Raw genomic sequence first — 22,596 nt, 5'->3', positions numbered from 1 at the left:
TCTCTTTATTAAATAGTAAAAACTAAATTAATCTAAACTTTAAACAGTAAACATTAAAACCTAGATCCGCATTTTCTGTTTTTAAAAATAAATACATTTTGGGTTTAAAATCTATTTATTTTTTTATTTTTATTAATATTTTTTTATTTTAATATATTTAAATTATTATATATTAATAGATATTTATCTTCATACCTTTTAATGAATTTTATTTTTTAATTTCAATTGTATGTATAATTCTTGGAATAAAACTTGTTTTCTGTCCTATATATCCTACAGAAAAAGGCAAAGTTAAAGAGTGACATAAAGTTCCAGAATCTTTGGACGAAGATGATGAACCCTACAAAAGCTAATAATATCTTTTTGGGAGTCCCGTTCTTTTGGGGTTTTATGATGATGAACGTTGGTTTACGAAAAAACCCAACAAGTGAAATCAAAATAGGAATAGTTCTTGATCTCCAAACTCCTTTTTCCCAGATCTGCCTCACTTCCATTAATATGTCGTTGTCTGATTTCTACGAAAATCATTCTAATTACACCACAAGACTTGCGATTCATATAAGAGATTCCTTGGAAGATCCTGTTCAGGCTTCAGCTGCAGGTTAGGTTCTTTTCTCTGTCTCTCTTGTTTTGCCTCTCCGCCGTTGCTGTTGAATGAAACGTTAGTACTACCACCTACTTACGAACTAAGGCCAGGTTTACGGCCAGAGTTAATTAAACCAATTTCTTAAATGAATTTCAGTACTTTCTGTTATAAGTATTTAGCCATATATGAACGGCTATTCTCAACCTTTTTAACTTCTCACAAAACTACAAGAATATTCAACAAAAAAGGTTTTCAAACTCCAACTTTGTTTTCTTGGTGGGTGCAAAATATAGCCGATTTAATTTTGTTACTTATTAAAGAAAGTTCTTTGGTAGAATGGAAATAACTAGGAAATGGAGGTTTTCTTTTTCTTACACACATGGACTCACACTGTTCTAATTTTAATCGTATGGGATAAGATAATATCTGTATGAACTTGTTCCGTTGGAAGAGAGATGAAACATTCTGTTGACTATTCAGAAAACGGAAGAAATATTATCTCCTGTGGTCTGTATTTATTAAAGAAAATTGTTGATGGACAATTAATATCTCCATTTTCATTTTATCTTTCAAGTTTTTGGAGTTAGATGGTCCTTCTTCCCCTACAAAAACATCGAACTAACGGATGGTAGCGATTAGATTATTGGCGTTTAGTAACAATTATTGAAAATGCTTTTTTTTTTAATCATTTATAACATTCTAGATTTTCAAAATCATAAAAAATTTCCTTGAATGTGTTTGGTTACATATGGTTATTAAAAAAATCTCTTTGAAATAGACAAAATTCATTTAAAATCATAATTAATACATATAATAAGTAAATTTAAACATTATTTAAAAAAAGATAAACATAAAATTTCATTGTCTAGTTAATATTCACTAATTAATTATCATAATTTATATTTACAAAATATTAAAATTAAAAATTTCTTGATAATTTATTTCTCGATTGCTAATATATCTAATCTACAACCTATTATTTTGGAATCAAACATTAATTTCTACAAAAAGTACTTTTTCTAAATTGAAACTAGACATTCATACAAACTAAAAGTTAAAAAAATATAAATTGGTATTATACATATTATTTTTATTTCTAACTATACTGAGATAAATATTTAATATTGTACTATAATAATATAGTTTTTGACGTGCTTATCATTGTAGAATAAAATTATACTAATAATTTTTTGTTTAACTGCTATTTCATTCAATATTCAACTAATCATAAGTATTTCAACGCTATACTGATCATATGAGTGGCATAATAATACTTGAAACTGAAACCACCAGTTTCGGGAAATTATCACACCCGCATCCGCGTCTTCTACATCTAACCAACCAAAGTTCCTGTCGTACAGCTAGAGTGAAAAATTAATATCTAGTCCCACAGGAATGGATCGAAGCAGACAGAAAAAAAAAAAAGAGAGGAGCCCATAGACATTATATTAGATTTGAGAACTTTGCTTTCCTTGGGTATTTGAAAATCAGTCCACTCTCCTTTGATACATATTATATACTTGTAATATAAAAACTATAAAATATAGATAAATGTGAATTTTAATGAATACAAATGTAAAAGTAGTGAATGTTGGATGCATTTATGTTCCAACCTGCAGTAGACCACCAATAATAAATCCATAAAAATTCTGAACTTTTATGTAATCTATTTAAATGATGACAAACGATTATACATTAAAAAACGTAAATGTACATTTTTAGTATCATGTAAGTTTAAAATGGCTTAGCTATTGGCCAATTTTTTTTTTTTGAATGGAGTTTAACCAACTGAGCTACAAAAAGTTAATAGCTTAGCGATTGACCAATTTCAAATCACACACATTTGCCTACTCTTGATTTTTTTTTTTTTTTAATATGGAATGAAATATAACTAAATACCCATGCTTCATTTTAGTTACTCTCTTTATACCTATTATTGAACTTCTTTTCTAAAATATAATTGAACTTGTTAACCTCTTTATCTATACATTGATAAACTCTACTCATAATCACAAAATAATTTTGATTTTTTTCTATTAACATGTTGATCCTTTTCAACAAAGAAAAATTAAAGAATGAAATGAAGTAAATATACAAAGAAACTCAGATACCAAAAACTATTTAAAATGGATCAAATAAAAAAGATAAAGCAACAGTACATAAGAAACCTAGTTTGAGAACAATGTCTAGACTCAGAAAGTTATTGATGGATAACTTACCAATAATAAATCCATAAAAATTCTGAACTTTTATGTAATCTATTTAAATGATGACAAACGATTTTATACATTAATGTAAATGTACATTTTTAGTATCATGTAAGTTTAAAATGGCTTAGCTATTGGCCAATTTTTTTTTTTGAATGAAGTTTAACAAACTGAGCTACAAAAAATTAATAGCTTAGCGATTGACCAATTTCAAATCACACACATTTGCCTACTCTTGATTTTTTTTTTTTAATATGGAATGAAATATAACTAAATACACATACTTCATTTTAGTTACTCTCTTTATACCTATTATTGAACTTCTTTTCTAAAATATAATTGAACTTGTTAACCTCTTTATCTATACATTGATAAACTCTACTAATAATCACAAAATAATTTTGATTTTTTTTCTATTAACATGTTGATCCTTTTCAACAAAGAAAAATTAAAGAATGAAATGAAGTAAATATACAAAGAAACTCAGATACCAAAAACTATTTAAAATGGATCAAATAAAAAAGATAAAGCAACAGTACATAAGAAACCTAGTTTGAGAACAATGTCTAGACTCAGAAAGTTATTGATGGATAACTTACTCATAATATTTTCATTTGTGTGTTTCTTGTGTTGCAAGCAGCTTTGGACCTAATCAAGAACGAGAAAGTGAGCGCCATCATCGGACCACGAAGCTCTCTGCAAGCCGAGTTTATGATTAGACTGGCCAACAAATCTCAAGTACCTGTCATCACATTCTCGGCAACAAGCCCTCTTTTGACATCTACCAAGACCCCTTACTTCGTCCGAGCCACTCTTAATGACTTATCACAGGTCAGAGCCATTGCGGCCATTGTCAAATCCTTTGAATGGAGAAGTGTTGTCGCAATTTATGTGGACAACGAATTCGGAGAAGGAATCATGCCATACTTGGCTGACGCTTTACAAGATGTGCATACTTGTATAACGATTAGAAGTGTGATCTCACTGGAGGCTAGCAATGATCAGATTACAAACCAGCTTTACAAGCTCATGACAATGCAGACAAGGGTGTTTGTTGCCCACATGCCACCAAATCTTGGGTTTCGGGTTATTCAGAAAGCTAGAGATATTGGGATGATGGGGGAAGGGTACGTATGGATATTTACAGATGGAATGACGAATTGGATTAGCTCTACCGAACACGGTAGCAGCTTGGAGAATATGCAAGGGGTGTTGGGTTTGAGAAGCCGTATCCCCAACTCAAAAGAGCTTGGAAACTTCAGCTTGAGATGGGAGACAATATTTGGGCAGGCTAATGCAAAACCAAACGTTTTTGCGTTACGGGCGTATGATTCGATAACTGCATTGGCCATGGCCGTGGAGAAAGCGGACACAAAGAACTTACGGTATGATAAACTTATTAGCGCATTCTTAAATAACACGACGGATTTGGGGACACTAGGGGTCTCTCGCTACGGTCCAAGTCTTCTAAAGGCTCTGTCGGATGTAGACTTCAACGGTTTAGCAGGAAAATTTAAACTCGTTAACATGGAGCTCGAGTCATCAACTTTTGATATCATCAATTTTATTGGAAAAGAAGAGAGGATTATCGGATCCTGGACACCTACCAATGGACTTGTGAATGAAAATCCAACAAGTGAGAGGTTGGGTCCTGTGATATGGCCCGGGAAGTCGACAGTCATTCCGAGAGGATGGGAGATTCCAACGGACGGGAAGAAAACATTTAAAGTAGGTGTTCCATTGAAGAGAGGATTTTTAGGCTTTGTGGATGTAAAGCAAGCTGATCCGAGGAAGGCAACAATACCAACAGGTTACTCCATAGAAGTCTTTGAAGCTGCTCTTAAAAGGTTGCCTTACTCTGTCATTCACCGCTACGTCACTTTCGATACTCCAAATCATAGCTACGACACTCTGGTAGAGCAAGTCCATAATGGGGTTAGTTCTCTTTTTCTTACAAATCCAAAATATAAATGTTGTTTGTTCATCCACTTCCATATTAAAAAAAAGCGATCTCTATAATAAGATTATATAGCTCTATCTATTGATGTGTGTTTTCTAAAAAGATCATTAATAAATGAGACAGATGTTCGACGCAGCTGTGGGAGATATAACCATCAGAGAAAATAGGTTTTTGTCTGTTGATTTCACGTTACCATACACAGAGTCTGGTGTGTTTATGTTGGTACCAATGAAGGACAATGAAAACAATACATGGTTTTTTCTCCAACCATGGAGCTTAGACCTATGGGTCACTACCGCTTGCTTCTTCATATTCATTGGGTTTATTGTGTGGATTTTAGAACACAGAGTCAACACCGACTTTCGTGGACCGCCTCACCACCAGATCGGCACTAGTTTCTGGTTCTCCTTCTCCACTATTAACTTTGCCCACCGTAAGTTTACTAAAAGCATTCACTGATGATAAATGCTAAAGCTTATAGACTTGCATGCATATTCGTAGTGAGTGAAGAGGTTTGGGTTGCCAATATAATATAATAGATCCCAATTTACTGTCAATACGAGGTTTGCGTGATACATATTAAAGCGTGTGCTGTGTGTATACAGGAGAGAAGGTAGTGAGCAATTTAGCAAGGTTTGTGGTGATCGTCTGGTGCTTTGTGGTGCTAGTGCTGACTCAGAGTTACACAGCAAACCTCACATCTTTCCTTACAGTACAACGGCTTAAACCAGAAGTCACCACTGTGAATGAACTTATAAAAAACGAGGAGATTGTAGGATACCAAAACGGTTCTTTCGTGCTTAAATTTTTGATAAAGAAAGGATTTCAAGTTTCTAAACTCAAGGCTTATAATTCTGCTGAAGAATGCCACACGCTTTTGATCACTGGGACATCGAAAGGAGGTATTGCAGCAGCTTTCGATGAGGTGGCTTACCTTAAAGTTATAATTTCTCAGTATTGCAACAAATATGCAATTGTTGAACCTTCTTTTAAGAGTTCTGGTTTTGGCTTTGTAAGTTCTTTCCCTTTCCTTTAACTTTACCTCTACAAAATTACACAATAAGTTTCACTTTAGGTATTTAATATTTTCATTGCTCGCATTAATTAATTTCATGCTCGGTGTAGGTATTCCCCAAGAATTCACCTTTGACGGATGATGTCTCGAGGGCTATCTTGGAAGTGATTGAAAACGATGAAATGCAACAAATCGAGAATAAATGGTTCTCCAAAAAGAGTAACTGTTCTGATCCAACACTCATTCCTTCACACAACCGGCTTAGCGTCAGTAGCTTTTGGGGTCTATTTCTAATAGTAGGTGTTACTTCGCTCTTGGCTCTTCTCGTCTTTGTGGCCTTTTTCTTTTATGAACATAGGCACACGTTTTATGAGGACTCCGAAATTTCTTTCTGGAGAAAGCTAACGATTTTGGTTAGAAGCTTTGACGAAAAAGACATAAAATCCCACATGTTCAAGGATAGTGCGGTTCATAATGTGAGTTTACCTAGTACTCAATGCACCCCAAGATCTTCAACAGTGCAGAACATACCATGGCCACAAAATCCGTCAGAGAACATGGAGTTTGAGCTAAGAAGAGTGTCTCTCGTTCCGAGTGAAGGATTTTTCACTCCACAACTAGAACAAGATGAAGATGAGGAAGCTAATACTTTACGTGAAGTAGAATGAGGAAGAAAGTTTGTTGAAGCAAGAGATTCAGGAAGAAAGTTTGAACTGACGATCCAACACATTTAGAAACGTACTATTTTCAATTTATATATAAAAAGCTTGACTTAGATACGGAACCAAGAAGACACAAATGCACAGTACCATTATTTACATTCAAATAAGCGTATATATGTTTACAAAATAGTCATTCAAAAAATGTATATATATTTACAAAATAATCGTATCATAATAATTACTTAGTGTTTAACTTGCTTTCATTTGTTTTTAACAATAAAAATTTCCTTTCAATCCGAGTTTTAAATAATAAGAAACACAAAAATACTTTCCTGTGTGGAATATGTAGATTTATTTATTCATTTTTTTGACAAGGAAATTAGCAGATTTAATGATGGTATTCTTCCATGCCTTTTTAACACTAAGAGCACCATTAACCAAAGTGTTTATGGGGTGTTTAACAAAAAATAATATAATAGTAGGTGGATCCCAGGGTGGATCCACAAAATTTTAAGCGCCAGCTCTTCTGCGGTCTATTTAAGCATTGCTGTTTGCACTGTTTGCAGGTTCCACTGACACGTGAAAACCCGCGATTGGTCTATTTTTAATTTTTTTTTTAATCAGGAAAAAAAAAAAATTTTAAGCGGTCCATTATGGGTCGTTAGGTTAATGGTGCTCTAAAGACTTCATTCAAAGTAGAGTGAACGGAGGTACAACTCCATACCGAGAATACCATCAGTATATCTGCTAATGTACATAAAACACGTCAAAGGATGCAATTTCAGGCTACTTAATCCTGAATACAGAAAATGATGACATGATAAGAACTTTTGACAACTTATCATGTTTTTGCAAGTTGTTTGATAAGTTTGTAAGACGAGATATACCCATGTTTGACCATACTTTCAGATACTTGAAGAGTTAGGGAAGGCTAAGAGGATGAAATGGTATGGTAGAATAGAAAGCAGGGGAAGAGTGCTGAGTCACGAAGCTCTGACAGGCCGAGAGGCATCGAGCCTTGGTGTTGAGATTGAACCTTGATTAAATACTCCAAGAAAAGAAGAATAAAGAAGAGTAGCTTAGAAGAAGCTACAAAGGAATGGAAGAGGAAGAATAAGAAGGAGAAGCTTGGAGCGCAAGCAACAGAGGAAGAAGAAGAAGAAGTAAGACCAACGACAACAACAAGAAGTCAAGGAAGAGACTTGGTTGTAACTAGAAGTTACAACCAGGAGAATAAGAGTAAAGTCTAGTTTGTTTAGTCAAGCCAACAAATGTGTGAAGTGTTGGTTAATGTCTAGCTAGTCTAGAGTTGTTGTTTGAGTTGGTAAGAGTTGTTAGTAGAGTTAAGGCTAAGTTGTAGTAGTTGAAGTGCAAGTGTAGTAGTTAGTAAAAGACTACTATAAGTATGTATGTGTGTGGTGTTGTAAAAGGTATCCAAGTCTAATAAGAAAAAGATTTGGAGAAAGAACAATGTAAACAATTAAAAATAAACTCTCTTCTCTCTCTACAAGGGCAAAGACAAACGTAAATGAGAGAGGGTAAAGAGAGTGTGAGTTTGTGCTTGTGTTAAAGATAAAACACAAGTGAGTACAAGAGAGTGAAGGCCAAGCCAAGAGCCAAAATCACAACACTTGGTTAAAACAAAACAAAAAAGTAAAGAAATGTGCAGCCAGAGGACACAAGACAATTTTTCTTTTCTCGATAACTTAACTTTTTATTACAAACATTAGAAACTTTGTGGTTTACCAAGAGGTTTCTATTCTTCTTCGTTGATTTTTTCAAGATATTTATTTTCGCAAGTATCTGGAATTTCTTCTTGTACTTGCTAGCGGACATAACTGCCTCACGTTTCCTATGTATAAACCTTATTTTGCTAGAAGATGAAGCAAAATCTGCGGTCGAACAACAAAGAACACTGAACGACAACTTGAAAGAAGAGACTTTTAAAATCCGTTATGAACTCATCGTTCCTAAAAGAATCGAGATCTCGTCAGTCTTTCAAACTTGCATTTTCTTATTCAGTCTTCTTAATACCACAACTTTATTGTAATTTTAATTTTATTCATTTCTAACGTTCTCGAAAGAAGAATGAAGTTTGACTCATTAGGACTGAGATTAAGCACTTAAGTGAATTGTTTATGAAAATTTTGTTCTTTGTTCTTCGAAGGATATCCTTCAAGAACTGAATGATGTTCTTTGTATTATTAGAAAATGTATGATACATTTGGCGGATTGATAGCTAAATTACATTATGATGTTTATGTGAAAATAGTTGTTTAATCCTAAGTATATGAGGCATGAAAGAAAACATTTCACTGGTTAATTTTATAAATCTGCATGGTCAATCATTGGAAAAGAGTTTGCGGTGGCAGTACAATCTTTCTTCGAAAAAGGTTTTCTCCTCCAAAGGTATTAATTCAACAATTCTGGCTCTGATTCTGAAAAAAGACGAGACAACTCGAATGGGTGATTATCGGCCGATATCATGTTGCAATGTTCTTTACAAAGTTATCTACTTATCTCTAAGATCTTGGCAAACGGAATTAAAAAATTCTCCCAAGCTTCATCTATCCTAATCAATCAGCTTTCGTGAAGGAGCATCTTCTTATGGAAAATGTTCTTTTAGCTTCTGAATTTGTGAAATGCTATCATAAGAGTACGATCTCTTCAAGGTGCACTGTGAAGATCGATATCTCAAAGCCTTTGATTCAGTTCAATGGTCTTTCTTGAGATCTATTCTCTCAGTTGGCTTCTTTTTCAGTACAAATTAATGGTGAGCTAGCGGTTTATTTTAATAGCTCTCGAGGTCTGAGGCAAGGCTTCTCACTGTCGCCTTATCTCTTTGTCTTATGTAAACAAGTTCTCACAAAACTTATCGATAAAGCACCACAGAGAAAAGGATTGGTTTTCTTCCCTACTGTAAGGATTTGCATCTCACTCATATCTGCTTTGCAGATGATTTATTGGTATTTTCAGATGGTAAGAAGAGTTCCATTGAAGGCATTCTGCAAGTTTTAAGAGATTTGCAGAAATCTCTGTATTGAGCATCAGCTTGGAGAATCAACGCTCTACATCGCAGGGGTTCTAGAAAGTGACCGGAGAAGAATTCTGGATCAATTTCCTTTTGACTCCGGTTTGCTCCCAGTCCGATATCTAGGCCTCCCGTTGCTGACTAAAAGAATGACTGCCAATGATTATTCCCCGTTGATTGACCGAATAAAGAAGCACATTACAACCTGGACCGCGAGACAGCTTTCTTTTGCAGGTCGTCTATAATTAATCAGCACTATAATTCACAGCATCACCAACTTTTGGATGTCGGTTTACAGGCTCCCGAAAAAGTGCATCAAAGAGATTGATCAGCTCTGTGCGTCATTCCTTTGGTCAGGTCCAACAATGAGCCCTCACAAGGCCAAACTTGCTTGGGAGAAAGTTTGTTAACCAAAGGAAGAAGGAGGATTGGGTGTATGATCGCTGGAAGAGATGAATAAAGTAAACTGTCTAAAACTTATCTGGAGAATTCTGTTCGGATAATCTTTGTGGGTACGTTGGATAAATCGTTACTTGGTTCGAAAGGGCTCCTTTTGGAAGGCAAATGATAATAGTTCACCCGGTTCATGGATTTGGAAAAAGCTGTTGAAGTATAGAGAATTGGTGCAGTCTCTCACTAAAGTCGAGATCCAAAGTGGTTCAACCTCCTCCTTTTGGTTCGATGCCTGGTCTCCACTAGGCAGGCTGATCGATCTAACTGGAACACCGGGTTGCATTGATCTAGGAATACACATTGATGCCACAGTGGAGCATGCTATTCAATCTTACGTCAACGTCACCATCGAGTGGAGATCCTGATCCTGATCATTCTTCAACTAAGATGTCGGGGTTTGACGAGTTGTGACGACGTTCGGCTTTGGAGAGTAGGGAATACTTACAAGCCTATATTCAACACAAGACAGACTTGGGAATTAATAAGGAGCCGGTCAGAGAAGGTGGAATGGTTCAAATGTCTCTGGTTCTCCGGTGCAACTCCTAAGTACTCGGTTTTGTCTTGGATTGCAGCCCATAAGAGGTTGGCTACGGGTGATAGAGTAATAAAGTGGAACCTTCAGACGGATGCTCAGTGTGTTTTGTGTAAGCCTCCAATGGAAACAAGGGAACATCTTTTCTTTAGCTGTCCCTTATCTCAAGAAATTTGGCTGAACTTAACTGGAAAGTTTCCTAACTGTTTATTTTATAGGTCTATGCCTTCTTTTGTAATACCGGTGAAAATTAGTTGTATGAACATGAGCTCGAGGTTATTGAAACCATCGGGACTTGGGTGCATGAACTTGGAGTATTACTTTTTGGGAGTTTTCAAACATTATTATTACAGTGCACGGTATACACCATTGCCACGAAGTCCCCAGTCCGTCACCAATTAGGGAGTTTGTGTCAATAAGAGTGTCTTGCAACGCGAGCAGAGAGCTTTTGAACCTGCAACCGGCACAAGATGAAGATGAGAAATTTTCTATTTAATATGAAATAGAGAGAAGTTGCAAAAGTGCATGACAGGTTTGCCACTTTGTTTTCGATTTTAATAGTATTGTTTTTGTCCAACCAATATGTTGAGTTTAAACTTATCATAGATAAAATCTTGTATTCATATTCGTATGTTTATTTACAAACTTACGTCAATACGAGTTTTATATTCGCAATCAATTTTTTTTTTTAATAATCGGGAGCATCCCGGATCTATGGAAGGGCTTAAACTATTTCATAGTGCCAAGTGCAAAAAAAAAACAATTCTTTTGAAAGTTTAATTTGAAATATCATGTTTTAAAAATAAGATAACAAACTTGTTGATTTATTTTTTTGGAAGGACTAGGAAGTGTTGAGTCTGAAGTCTCCTACATCTCTATAATATGAGACCCAGACCATGTTAAAAATTAGTTATCTTCAGAACATATAAAGTGTTTCAGTGGTACCTAAAGCTTGAAGAGACTATTGTTCAAGCCTCAACAAGGACGTGGGTGGTTTAAATAGCTTTCTTTTAACAAATTTAACGTGGTCCAGTGGTAAGATCAAAAGCTTGAGAGAACAGAGAAAATTAATAAAGACAGATTATATGGACATAAGTTTGTAACCAAATTATCTCTTAGAATTGGATACTTCTCCTTCAGCCTCTGACCCCAATGTAAAACCACTCGACGTCCTTCACTTATCCTTGATGAATTAAAAGCCGGACCAAATGCATTTGTATACTACAAAGACCTAAGTGACTTGAGTCAAGTCTATACAATTGCGAAAGCCTTGACCTACGTAACGTACATGTAGATTCGACATGTCCATACAAAATCAAATGTGCGGTGATCTTTTGGTATTGATGTCTCTTTTTAGTGTTTGGAAAAAAAATGTTGACAATATTAAATATTAGTTTTGGATTTCCCCACACCGAACGTCATTATGTCTTATTGACGGAGAAGATGTGGTGGTCCTCCAACGGTCACCACATTGTGTTTGATTATATAACATACCCAAACACACGTTGAAAAAAACGAGACTTTGTTCTGGTGCATTGAAATTGGTAATAAATTCTTTTATCAAAAATATATTAAAATAGTATATATGTATATATATATATGCTCAAAATAAAGCATGTAGCCAGTCCATATTAGAATTGTCCAAATTTCTTTTCTTTTACACAATTCCATTTCACTCTTTTATCAATTCTAGTAATCATCTTCTACTTCTTTTTGGCTCCAGTCTGCTAGTATTACAAAATAATTGAATCTCATAATCATATCACAAAACTATTTTATATATCATATCTTAAAATAAAAGCAAGATAACTAACTACTCGAGAAAAAAAGAATATGAAATATTAAAGAAGATAAACAGGTGATTATATAAAAACAATTAAAACAATTAATATATATATATATATATATTTGTAAATTAACAAAATAATCTAAATAAATATATAATCCCCGCTAATAAACTGTAATTCCTAAGATCTAAACTCTAAGGTTAACTCCAATGAGACTCCAAAACAGGGATTCCAAAAATTATACAATACCCACCCAATTTGGTATTTTGTGAATAATGTTACACTTACTCTCCAACAAATACTAAAAAAAAATATTTATTGTGTTATATTTAATAAAGGAGTTAAATTATTATTTCTTATCAGTTTAAACTTATAAGTAAACATATATAAATTAGTTAGAATAAAATAAAAAAATAAATTAGTTATAACAAAACATAAATAAATTAGTTAAAACAAAAATTTATATAAATCTAAATAAACATTGAAATAATAAAATTATATTGTTTTAACAAATAAACATACAATCTAAATATAATAAATTATAATGACTCATTACAAATAATTAAAATATCAAAATTATTAAAGAAACAGACAATTTAATCTTATCCGTATGCTTCTCTGTGATGTTTAAGATTTTCTTTTGTGTTTAGAATGTTTTCAAGTTTATTTAATCAATTTCGTTGTTTTCTGGAATTTATATACAAAATCTTATCTTTATTTGATATTTTGTATGTATAGTGTTCGTCCTTTTGAAAAAATTTATAACTTGAAATTTAGAAATATAAACTAATTGAAGGAACTTATTTACCTTATAGTTTTGCAAGCTAATCTATCCAACTGAGTGTTGTTAAAAAAAGAGAAGTTTAAAAAATATATCTCCATCTGAGATTAATATTTAACTATTCGAATTACTACATACTAAACTATGCCACTGGAAATTTCGAAAGAAAAAACTATGCCACTGGAATTACTACATACACAAATATTATTTATGTAATCAGAGACTTGGAAAATTTGTAGCTTTGCTTTGCAAAAAAATTCTGCCTGCCTCGTATTTCAAATTTCATTTGACTTTTTCCAACCCATTTTTATTGTCCTTTAGTTAACACCCTTGTTCGAAAACTCGGGCGGGGAGCCGAGTAATCGTCCGAATAATCGCTACACGGTAGGTGGCCGTGGCGAATCAGACCTCGGCGGTAGCATTAGGGGGTAGCCGTATAGTTTCCATGTTTTAGCCGCCTAGAACGAATTATAACGAAACACGTCCGTGTAATTAACATCACGATTCAACTTTTTTTAAAAAAATCAACGGAAAACTCACTTTTAATTAATTTTCAAGTACAAAAATAAATGTTTAGTTGAGAATCTAGAGTAATCAGGTTAAAAACATCATCAAACCAGTGAAAAATGTTAAGAATTTTTTTTTTTTTAAAGGTAAAGTGGAAAAATTGGGTTTCTGTTCGACAGAGAGAGGTGAGAAGAAGGGGACGATGGCATTATAGTAATTTCGCATTGACTTACAATTAGAAAAATTAACCTCTACCTACCTTCGAACCCGTGAGTAAATAAGCATATTAAAACACCTAAACCACTAGATCACAGTACAATCTTTGTATCGCTCTACATATACTTTTTTAATACAATTTACTAAAAACATTGAAAGTAAATAACACTCTGATCACCTCGAACCCATGATAGTTCATGCCATACTAATGACCAAACCACTAGAGTATGATAATATACGTATAAATGAAGTATTATAAATATAAAAATACAAAAAATTCCTCCCCGTGTACTTCCCGATTTTTTCCCGCTTTTCCAATAAATTGCTAGGCCCGGGTGCACCGCACGCGTAGCGCCCAGCGAGTTTCAGAAGAACAAGGGTTAACACTAATGTTTTTAATAATAATTCTTTAAGACTTCTTCTTTTAGAACCAATTTTGGGTTCAAGACTCTTCCAAACCAATTCATTCCTCTATATATATAACAGAAAAGGGAAGTTAAAGAATCACATAATTATCCGTGTCCTCAAATCTTGTGATGATGACAAACAACACTACAAAAACTCGTAACACCTTTCTTAGTTACTTTGTTCCGTTCCTTTGGGGATTTGTGGTGATGGATGCTGGTTTAGGACAAAACACAACTAGTGATGAAATAAAAGTAGGAGTAGTTATTGATCTCAAAACAAACTTTTCCAAGATCTGCCTCACTTCAATTAACATGTCGTTGTCCGATTTCTACCAAACTCATCCTCATTACCGCACAAGACTTGCTCTTCACGTCAGGGATTCCATGGAAGATATTGTTGAGGCATCAGCTGCAGGTTGTTTACATTTTCTGTCTCTTGCTTCTCCGTTACTATTTTTTGGGTAAGGGGATAATTCGGTATAGTTATATTTAGTTTTAGTTAAATGAATACTGCCTATGAAGTTAGGTAACCTCCAGACTTGATTAGGTACTATTTTCATTGAATCTAATCAATCTTATAAGTGCCTACTGAAAGTCCTTAGTGTGTTCTTGTGTGGTATGTGCAACGAGTCTGTTAGATTACTATTAATAATCTACTTGTGGTATATGCTTAGAATCTTGCTGAAGATTAGTCAACTCTAAAAGAAATCCCTACCACTATAAATGAAATATTAAGAATTAATATCCTAATAACATTAGATTATAATAGAATTACAGAACTGATTAAAAATACTATTTTTCAACGTCTGAATAACTCTAGATGTTGAACAGAATAAAAGAATAATAAAACTAGTAACAATAGACTTCGATATTGTAAAATGCATAAACCAATAACAGCTAATTCTACTAAAAATATTAAAATCTATAAACGAACAAATAAGTCCATACTTACGTTCAATATTGCCGTTCTATCTTCTCAGTGGTCCAAACAAAGGATTAACCATTCTTTTTCTTTTTCTTTTTTGTTTGCTTGTGGTGTAAGCAGCCTATAACCTAATCAATAACGAGAAAGTGAGGGCCATCATCGGACCAAGAAGCTCTATGCAAGCCGAGTTTATGATTAAACTGGCCACCAAATCTCAAGTACCGACCATCACTTTCTCAGCAACGAGCCCTCTACTTAGAACTATCAACAACCCTTACTTCGTCCGAGCCACTATCAGAGCCGGGCCTAGAATTTTTAAGGCTAGAAGCCCAAAAAAAAAAAGTGGCCGAAAATAAAATAATGTAGGTAGGGGGATTTGAACTCTGGTTCGGAGTTAATGAACTGTGGCTATTGAACCACTCCACTAAAGACACACTTATTGAAATTTGTGGCCGGTTATATTATTATTATTTGGCGGCCGGAAGCCCATGCTTCTTTAGCTTGGGCCCAGGGCCGGCTCTGGCCACTATCGACGACTCATTCCAGGCTGAAGCCATTGCGTCCATTGTCAAATCATTTGGGTGGAGAAGCGTCGTCGCAATTTATGTGGACAACGAGTTAGGTCAAGGAATCATGCCCTCCTTGTCAGAGGCTTTAGGAGACGTGGAAGTCCATAGAAGTGTGATCTCTCCAGAGGCTAGCGATGATCATATTCTAAAGGAACTTTATAAACTCAAGACTGAGCAGACAAGGGTATTCGTTATCAACATGGACGCAAGTCTCGGATTCCGGGTTTTGAAGAAAGCAAGAGAAATAGGGATGATGGAGGAAGGGTATGTCTGGTTACTATCAAATGGAATGACCCACATGATGAGACATAACGGTCGTAGCTTAGAGACTATGCAGGGCTTGTTAGGTGTGAGGAGTCATGTCCCTCGGTCCAAAGAGCGTGAAGATTTCAGTTTGAGATGGAAAAGAAAATTCCAGAAGGAGAACCGGGCGGGGGATGGTACAGAGCCTAATGTTTTCGCATTATGGGCGTATGATTCGAAGAAGTTCTTCTCAATATGCATGACATCTAAATTATGCCGCAATAGATGACTCTCCCAATATGGCAGATCCCACAAAATACTCTTTTTGTGCCAGTTATATAGCTCTCCAACCTCATTGACTCGAATATTTTCATGTCCACCTACATCTGACGTCCTTTCTGCATCAAAATACCTAAACTGCTTCAACAAATCTTTCCCACTAACTTCCTCAGGTGGACCATCAAACACCTGCTTGTTCTTCGTAAACGAAGTCTTACTCATGCGGTATGGATGATCAGGTGGTAGAAATCGTCTGTGACAGTCAAACCAACACGTTTTTCTTTCGTTCTTTAGTTGGAAAGCATCTGTGTCATCTTGACAATATGGACATGATAGCTTCCCATGTGTTGTCCATCCAGATAACATACCATATGCTGGAAAGTCACTTATTGTCCACATAAGTACTGCCTGCATCTGAAAGTTTTCTTTGCACGAAACATCGTATGTCTCAAAACCATGCGCCCATAGTTGTTGCAACTCATATATCAGTGGTTGAAGAAACACATCTAGTGATCTTTTAGGATGATCTGGCCCGGGGACGAGAATTGAGAGAAACAAAAACTCTCGTCGCATGCACAAGCTCGGCCGTAAGTTGTACGGTGTCACAATAACTGGCCATAGAGAATACTGTCTTCCATGCTTTCCAAATGGGCTGAAACCATCAGTAGATAATCCAAGATAAACATTTCTTCTCTCTTCCGCAAATTCTGGATATGTTGACTGGAAATGTTTCCAAGCCTTCGCATCTGAAGGATGTCTAATCTCACCATTTGTGGAATGCTCTGCATGCCATCTCATTGCTTTTGCTGTGCGCTCACACTGATACAACCTCTTCAATCTTTCCGTCAAAGGCAAATACCACATTCTTTTGAATGGGATCGGAACTCTTCCCCTCGTCTCCTGATAACGAGGTTTCCCACAAAATTTGCATACATTCTGTGTCTCATCCGCTCTCCAGTAGATCATGCAGTTGTCAATACCTACATCTATCACTTCATACGGTAGTTGAAGACCTGCAACAAGTTTCTGAACCTCGTAGTATGAACCCGGTGCAAGGTTATCCTCAGGTAGAATACCTTTGACAAAATCAGTAATCGCATCCATACATTCTTCAGCCAAATTATAGTCTGTCTTAATACCCATTAATCTAGTTGCAGATGATAAGACTGAATGACCATCTCTACAATTTTGATACAAGGGTTGTTTTCCTGCATCCAACATGTCAAAAAATCTCCTAAATTCGGGATTTGGTTCTTCCCCTCTATAATGATCATGTACCATCTGCTCAGTACCTACACCATAATCTATATCCGTTCTAGATTCTTCTAACCTAATATCAGGCTGAAATTCACTAACAGGCTGAGGTTCGCTAGTACTACCATATTCATAACCAGTTTCCCCATGAAGGTACCAAACTTTATAATTACGTGAAAACCCTTTCATATACAAATGAGTCCAAACATCAAATTCTTTTATAACCTTATTATTATTGCAAGAAGAGCAGAGACATCTTAACATACCACTTTTTGCATCCGGTTGCTGTTGAACAAGCCTCATGAATTCTCTAATCCCTTGAACGTATTCTTCCGTAAGCAAATTGGTGTTCGGATCCAAATGAGGTTTATCCATCCACGAACGATAATAAACTTCTGAAGACATGATTTTCACGGAATTGTTATGACTAAAGAGAATGAAGAGAGAATGAAGTGTGAATGAGTTGAATGAGGAGGGGTTGTATTTATAGGAAATTGCTTACGGTCCTCCGACGACTTTCCGACGTAATTCCGACGGATGTAAAGCAGTCTGTCGGAATTCCGTCGGTATTGTCCAATCTCAAACGGCTATACAACGGTCATATATATTTGTCGGCAACGGTCACATGGTTCGTCGGAAATTCGTCGGAAAATTCCGACGGAATTCCGACGACTTTACTGTTAATCGGAATGTCGTCGGAAATTCGTCGGAATATACCGACGAACTTCCGACGACTACAACGGTTACATTTTTTATCGGAATGTCGTCGAAAAGTCGTCGGAAAATTTCGACGACCCTTGTTTCGTCGGAAATTAGTCGGTAATCCGTCACAAATGTCCGACGACATTGATGTCCGTCGGAACCTCCGTCGGAATTCGGCGTGTTTTCTTGTAGCGTCGAGTCATCAACTTTTGAGATAATCAATGTTATCGGAGATGAAGAGAGGATTATCGGATTATGGACACCAAGTAGTGGACTGGTGAATGCAAAATCAAACAAAACGACATCATTTTTAGGCAAAAGGTTTGGGCCAGTAATATGGCCTGGGAACTCGACCGTTGTTCCAAAAGGTTGGGAGATTCCAACAAGCGGGAAGAAGATTAAAGTGGGTGTTCCAGTAAACAAAGGATTCCTCAATTTTGTGGAGATAAAGACAAATCCAATCAGTAACCTAACAACCGTAAGGGGTTATGCCATAGACATCTTTGAAGCTGCTCTTAAAGAGTTACCATATTCAGTCATTCCTCAATACGGTTTCGAGCCTCCAGGTGATAACTACAATGATTTGGTCTACCAAGTCTTTGACGGGGTAAGTTCTTTTTTATATATTCTAAATGTTTACTTATATACAAATAGACCTATAACTAATTAAATATAACTATATATACAAATATCACATGTCTAATTAAAACAACATAATATTATTTATATAAATTATAAAATAGTTTAAAATTAAAATTAAACTATTAACCAATAATCATAATATATTTACTTTATAAATAATTTTTCTTTGATGTCTGATTTCCAATCCCCTATATATTATTTGTGAAACATTACAACTTCTTTTTGTAGCCACATGTCATCACTAGGATGATTCTTAGAATTACTAGAGAAATAGGTTGATCCATCTAATTATATAATAAACTTTTTATTAAACTAACCATAAATTCATTATTAATGTCATTTATTATTTCCTTAAATAAAGATTACGAAATTGCCTAATGTGGGTAAAGTATATATGACAATTAATGATTTTGAATAATAAAGATCTGATAAAAAAAATGTATCTTCTATCAAATTTTTTTAATTTAAAACTATTAAAATAACTTAAAAAAAACAAAATAACCATATTATAAAAATTAAGATTTTTCTGTATATTTTATATTTTGAATTTTAAAAAATAACAATAAATTAGTAAAACTGTTAAAAGTCACACATTCAAATTTTGCGATCCATAGTTTAAAATTTTTGTTATGACAAAATACAAATGATTACAAAATCATATAAGTAAAAGTCTAATTTAATTAATCATTAAGATTTAAAATATATATGTATATATATATATATCATTCTAAATTAAACTATAAACCATATTGAATAAATAAATATTTTAGTTTCAAAATTTACTTTAAATAATTGTTTTTGATAAAAGTTTTGAACTAACATTGATAAATATTTTTAAATTATCAATTACTAAAATTATTAATCCCACAATGAAAATTTTGTTATCAGTAATTTAAAGTTTTTGCTATTAAAGATACACATGATAAAAAAAACATATGAGTAGAAAACATCATTAAAAAAAAATAGACATTAATATTATAAATATACTATGTATGTTAATATCATTTAAATTTAATTACATATCCTATCAAATTTTTTTTAAAAATTGTTTGGATTAATAAAATTGATTTATACGTTCGCACCAATTTAATTATATATGTAATAGTTACTGACTTTTAATTATTTAATATATATTTATTATTTCATAATATGTAAGAACATATAATACATAAAATAATTTATATATATAATTTTTATCTCGCGCAAAGTGCGGATCTTAATCTAGTAATTGATAAATGAAGCAGAAGTGGGATGCAGTTGTTGGAGATATAACCATCACATCGAACAGGTCATCATATGTTGATTTCACGTTACCGTACACAGAGTCTGGAGTGTCTATGATTGTGCCGGTGAGGAGCAACAAGAACAAAAACTCATGGGTGTTCCTAAAACCTTGGAGCTTAGACCTATGGATCACCACTGGTTGCTTCTTCGTCTTCATTGGGTTTGTTGTGTGGCTGTTCGAACACAGAGTCAACACAGACTTCCGTGGACCTCCTCACCACCAGATCGGCACTAGTGTCTGCTTCTCCTTCTCCACCATGGTTTTTGCCCACCGTAAGTTGTTACACTTATCAATAATCCATGTATAACATATGTTAAACTTTATTACGATTTATATAAATATTTTTTAACAAGAAACAGTATTGTAGTGATATGGTGAAATTGTGCGTGTGATAGGTGAGAAGGTAGTGAGCAATTTAGCAAGGTTTGTGGTGGTCGTCTGGTGCTTTGTGGTGCTTGTGCTAACTCAGAGTTACACAGCGAGTCTCACCTCATTTCTGACGGTACAAAGTTTGCTTCCAACAGCCACAAATGTGGAAGATCTCATCAGAAGTGGGGAGTCTGTAGGGTACCAACAGGGCGGTTTCGTTAAAGATATTCTGCTAGGTCTGAAATTTTTTGAATCACAGCTCAAGCCTTTTGGTTCTGCCGAAGAATGCGACGATCTATTGTCCAAAGGGACATCAAAAGGTGGTATTGCAGCAGCTTTTGACGATGTGCCCTACCTTAAGGATATCGTTTCTGAAAACTGCTTCAAATATGCAATGGTTGAACCTTCCTTCAAGACGGCTGGTTTTAAACCTTCCTTTAAGACCATCATTAACTCAGGGTTCTTAGTACATGGTTCTTAGCAGAATATAAGAATCCGACTCTTAACTTTTAACTGAAAAAGTTAAGAGTCGGCTCTTAAATCTCTTATTTAAGAGCCGACTCTTAGCATTTTCAGTTAAAAATTAAGAGTCGGGTTCTTATATTCCGCTAAGAGCCCCGTCCTAAGAACCCCCGTTAATGATGCTCTAAGACTGCTGGTTTTGGCTTTGTAAGTTCCTTAATATTTATTTTTATTAATTTACAAAATTGGCAACAAAAACATCAGTATTTTATTTTTATTGCTCGCTTATGTGTAGGCATTCCCTAAGAACTCGCCTATGACAGGAGATGTCTCAAGGGCTATCTTGAAAGTTATTAGTAAAATAACATAATTCTCATTAATTAAAACTGACTGTACACTTGAGTATATATACTGTATCCAACTAACTGTACAGGACAATATACGTAAAACATATTTACAAAGACTCTATATACTATAATAGTCCCCCTCAAGATGGGACGAAAATGTTCAGTAGACCCATCTTGCCAAACAACCGCTTGAACTGAGCAGGGTAAAGAGGCTTTGTAAACGGGTCAGCTAGCTGCAAGTCAGTCCGTACATGAAGAAGTTTAAACAAACCTGCAACTAACCAGTCACGAACATTATAGCAGTCAATCTCAACGTTCTTAGTACGTTCATGAAACACAGTATTATGCGCGATGTGAATCGCAGCTGTGTTGTCACAGAACAACAGTGTGGACTTGGACAAGGGAATACGCAGCTCCTTAAGAAAGTTCGTAAGCCAGAGAATCTCATCAGTAACAACAGAGAGACTCCGATATTCAGCTTCTGCGGTACTTTTCGAAACCACCTGTTGTTTCTTCGACTTCCAAGTGATAAGAGATGTACCAAGAGATATGCAATGACCCGAGGTTGATCTTCGAGTGTCTTGACACGATCCCCAATCAGCATCAGCAAATGCTTGTATTTGAAGTTCAGCTTTAGAGGAATAAAACAGACCTTGACCAACGGTTCCTTTGATGTAATGCAGAATCTTGAGCACCGCTGTGAGATGACTCTGACGTGGAGCACAAGAGAACTGACTAAGCTTGTTCACAGCAAAGGTGATGTCGGGTCTCGTGATTTGAAGATACATGAGACGACCAATAAGACATCGATATGCCTCAGCGTCAACTAGAGCACCACCTTCTTCTTTAGAGAATTTAATAGAAGGATCCATTGGAACGCTTGATGGTTTGCAGCCAAGAAGACCTGTCTCATCAAGTAAATCTAAAGCATATTTTCGTTGACAGACATGAATTCCATCTGATGATCTAGCTATTTCCAAGCCAAGGAAGTACTTCATCGGACCCAAGTCACGGAGCTTGAAATGGTGCTTTAGCTGTTGCTTTAACAAATCCACCTCAGAATCAGTATTGCTGACAATAACAATATCATCGACATAGACAATGACGCAGAGGAAAAGAGCATCCGTGATCTTGATGAAACACGTGTGATCAGAATGTGTCTGTATGAAGCCCAAAGATGTCAAAGTAGTAGAGAATTTAAGAAACCACTGACGTGAAGCTTGCTTGAGGCCATAGAGAGACTTTTGAAGTTTACAAACAGGGTTAGGAGGAAGAGAGTCCCCCTTACGATCAGCATATCCTGGAGGTAACTTCATATAAATCTCCTCATGTAAATCCCCATTAAGGAAGGCGTTTGAGATATCCAACTGATGAA

General features: G+C 35.0%; 2 protein-coding genes and 1 pseudogene across 2 annotated transcripts; 2 read left to right on the top strand and 1 right to left on the bottom strand.

Moving 5' to 3' along the window:
• The first annotated feature begins 240 nt into the window (after positions 1-240).
• LOC106425666 (glutamate receptor 2.7-like) lies at positions 241-6,651 on the top strand. The gene is made up of 5 exons (XM_013866378.3): positions 241-601; positions 3,434-4,728; positions 4,877-5,186; positions 5,359-5,765; positions 5,879-6,651. The coding sequence occupies exons 1-5, from the start codon at positions 331-333 to the stop codon at positions 6,434-6,436; spliced, it is 2,841 nt and encodes a 946-aa protein (XP_013721832.2). The 5' UTR covers positions 241-330; the 3' UTR covers positions 6,437-6,651.
• Positions 6,652-12,384: 5,733 nt separating this feature from the next.
• On the top strand, positions 12,385-21,254 carry LOC125586415 (annotated as a pseudogene).
• A 107-nt stretch (positions 21,255-21,361) lies between these two features.
• LOC125586184 (uncharacterized mitochondrial protein AtMg00810-like) lies at positions 21,362-22,537 on the bottom strand. Its single transcript, XM_048756012.1, has one exon. The coding sequence runs from the start codon at positions 22,535-22,537 to the stop codon at positions 21,362-21,364; it is 1,176 nt and encodes a 391-aa protein (XP_048611969.1).
• Between the last annotated feature and the right edge of the window lie 59 nt (positions 22,538-22,596).

Source organism: Brassica napus, chromosome C4 (assembly GCF_020379485.1).
Source record: "Brassica napus cultivar Da-Ae chromosome C4, Da-Ae, whole genome shotgun sequence".
Lineage (NCBI taxonomy): Eukaryota > Viridiplantae > Streptophyta > Magnoliopsida > Brassicales > Brassicaceae > Brassica > Brassica napus.
The sequence above is the reverse complement of the archived record's forward strand: the minus strand, read 5'-3'. Positions and strand labels throughout refer to the sequence as shown.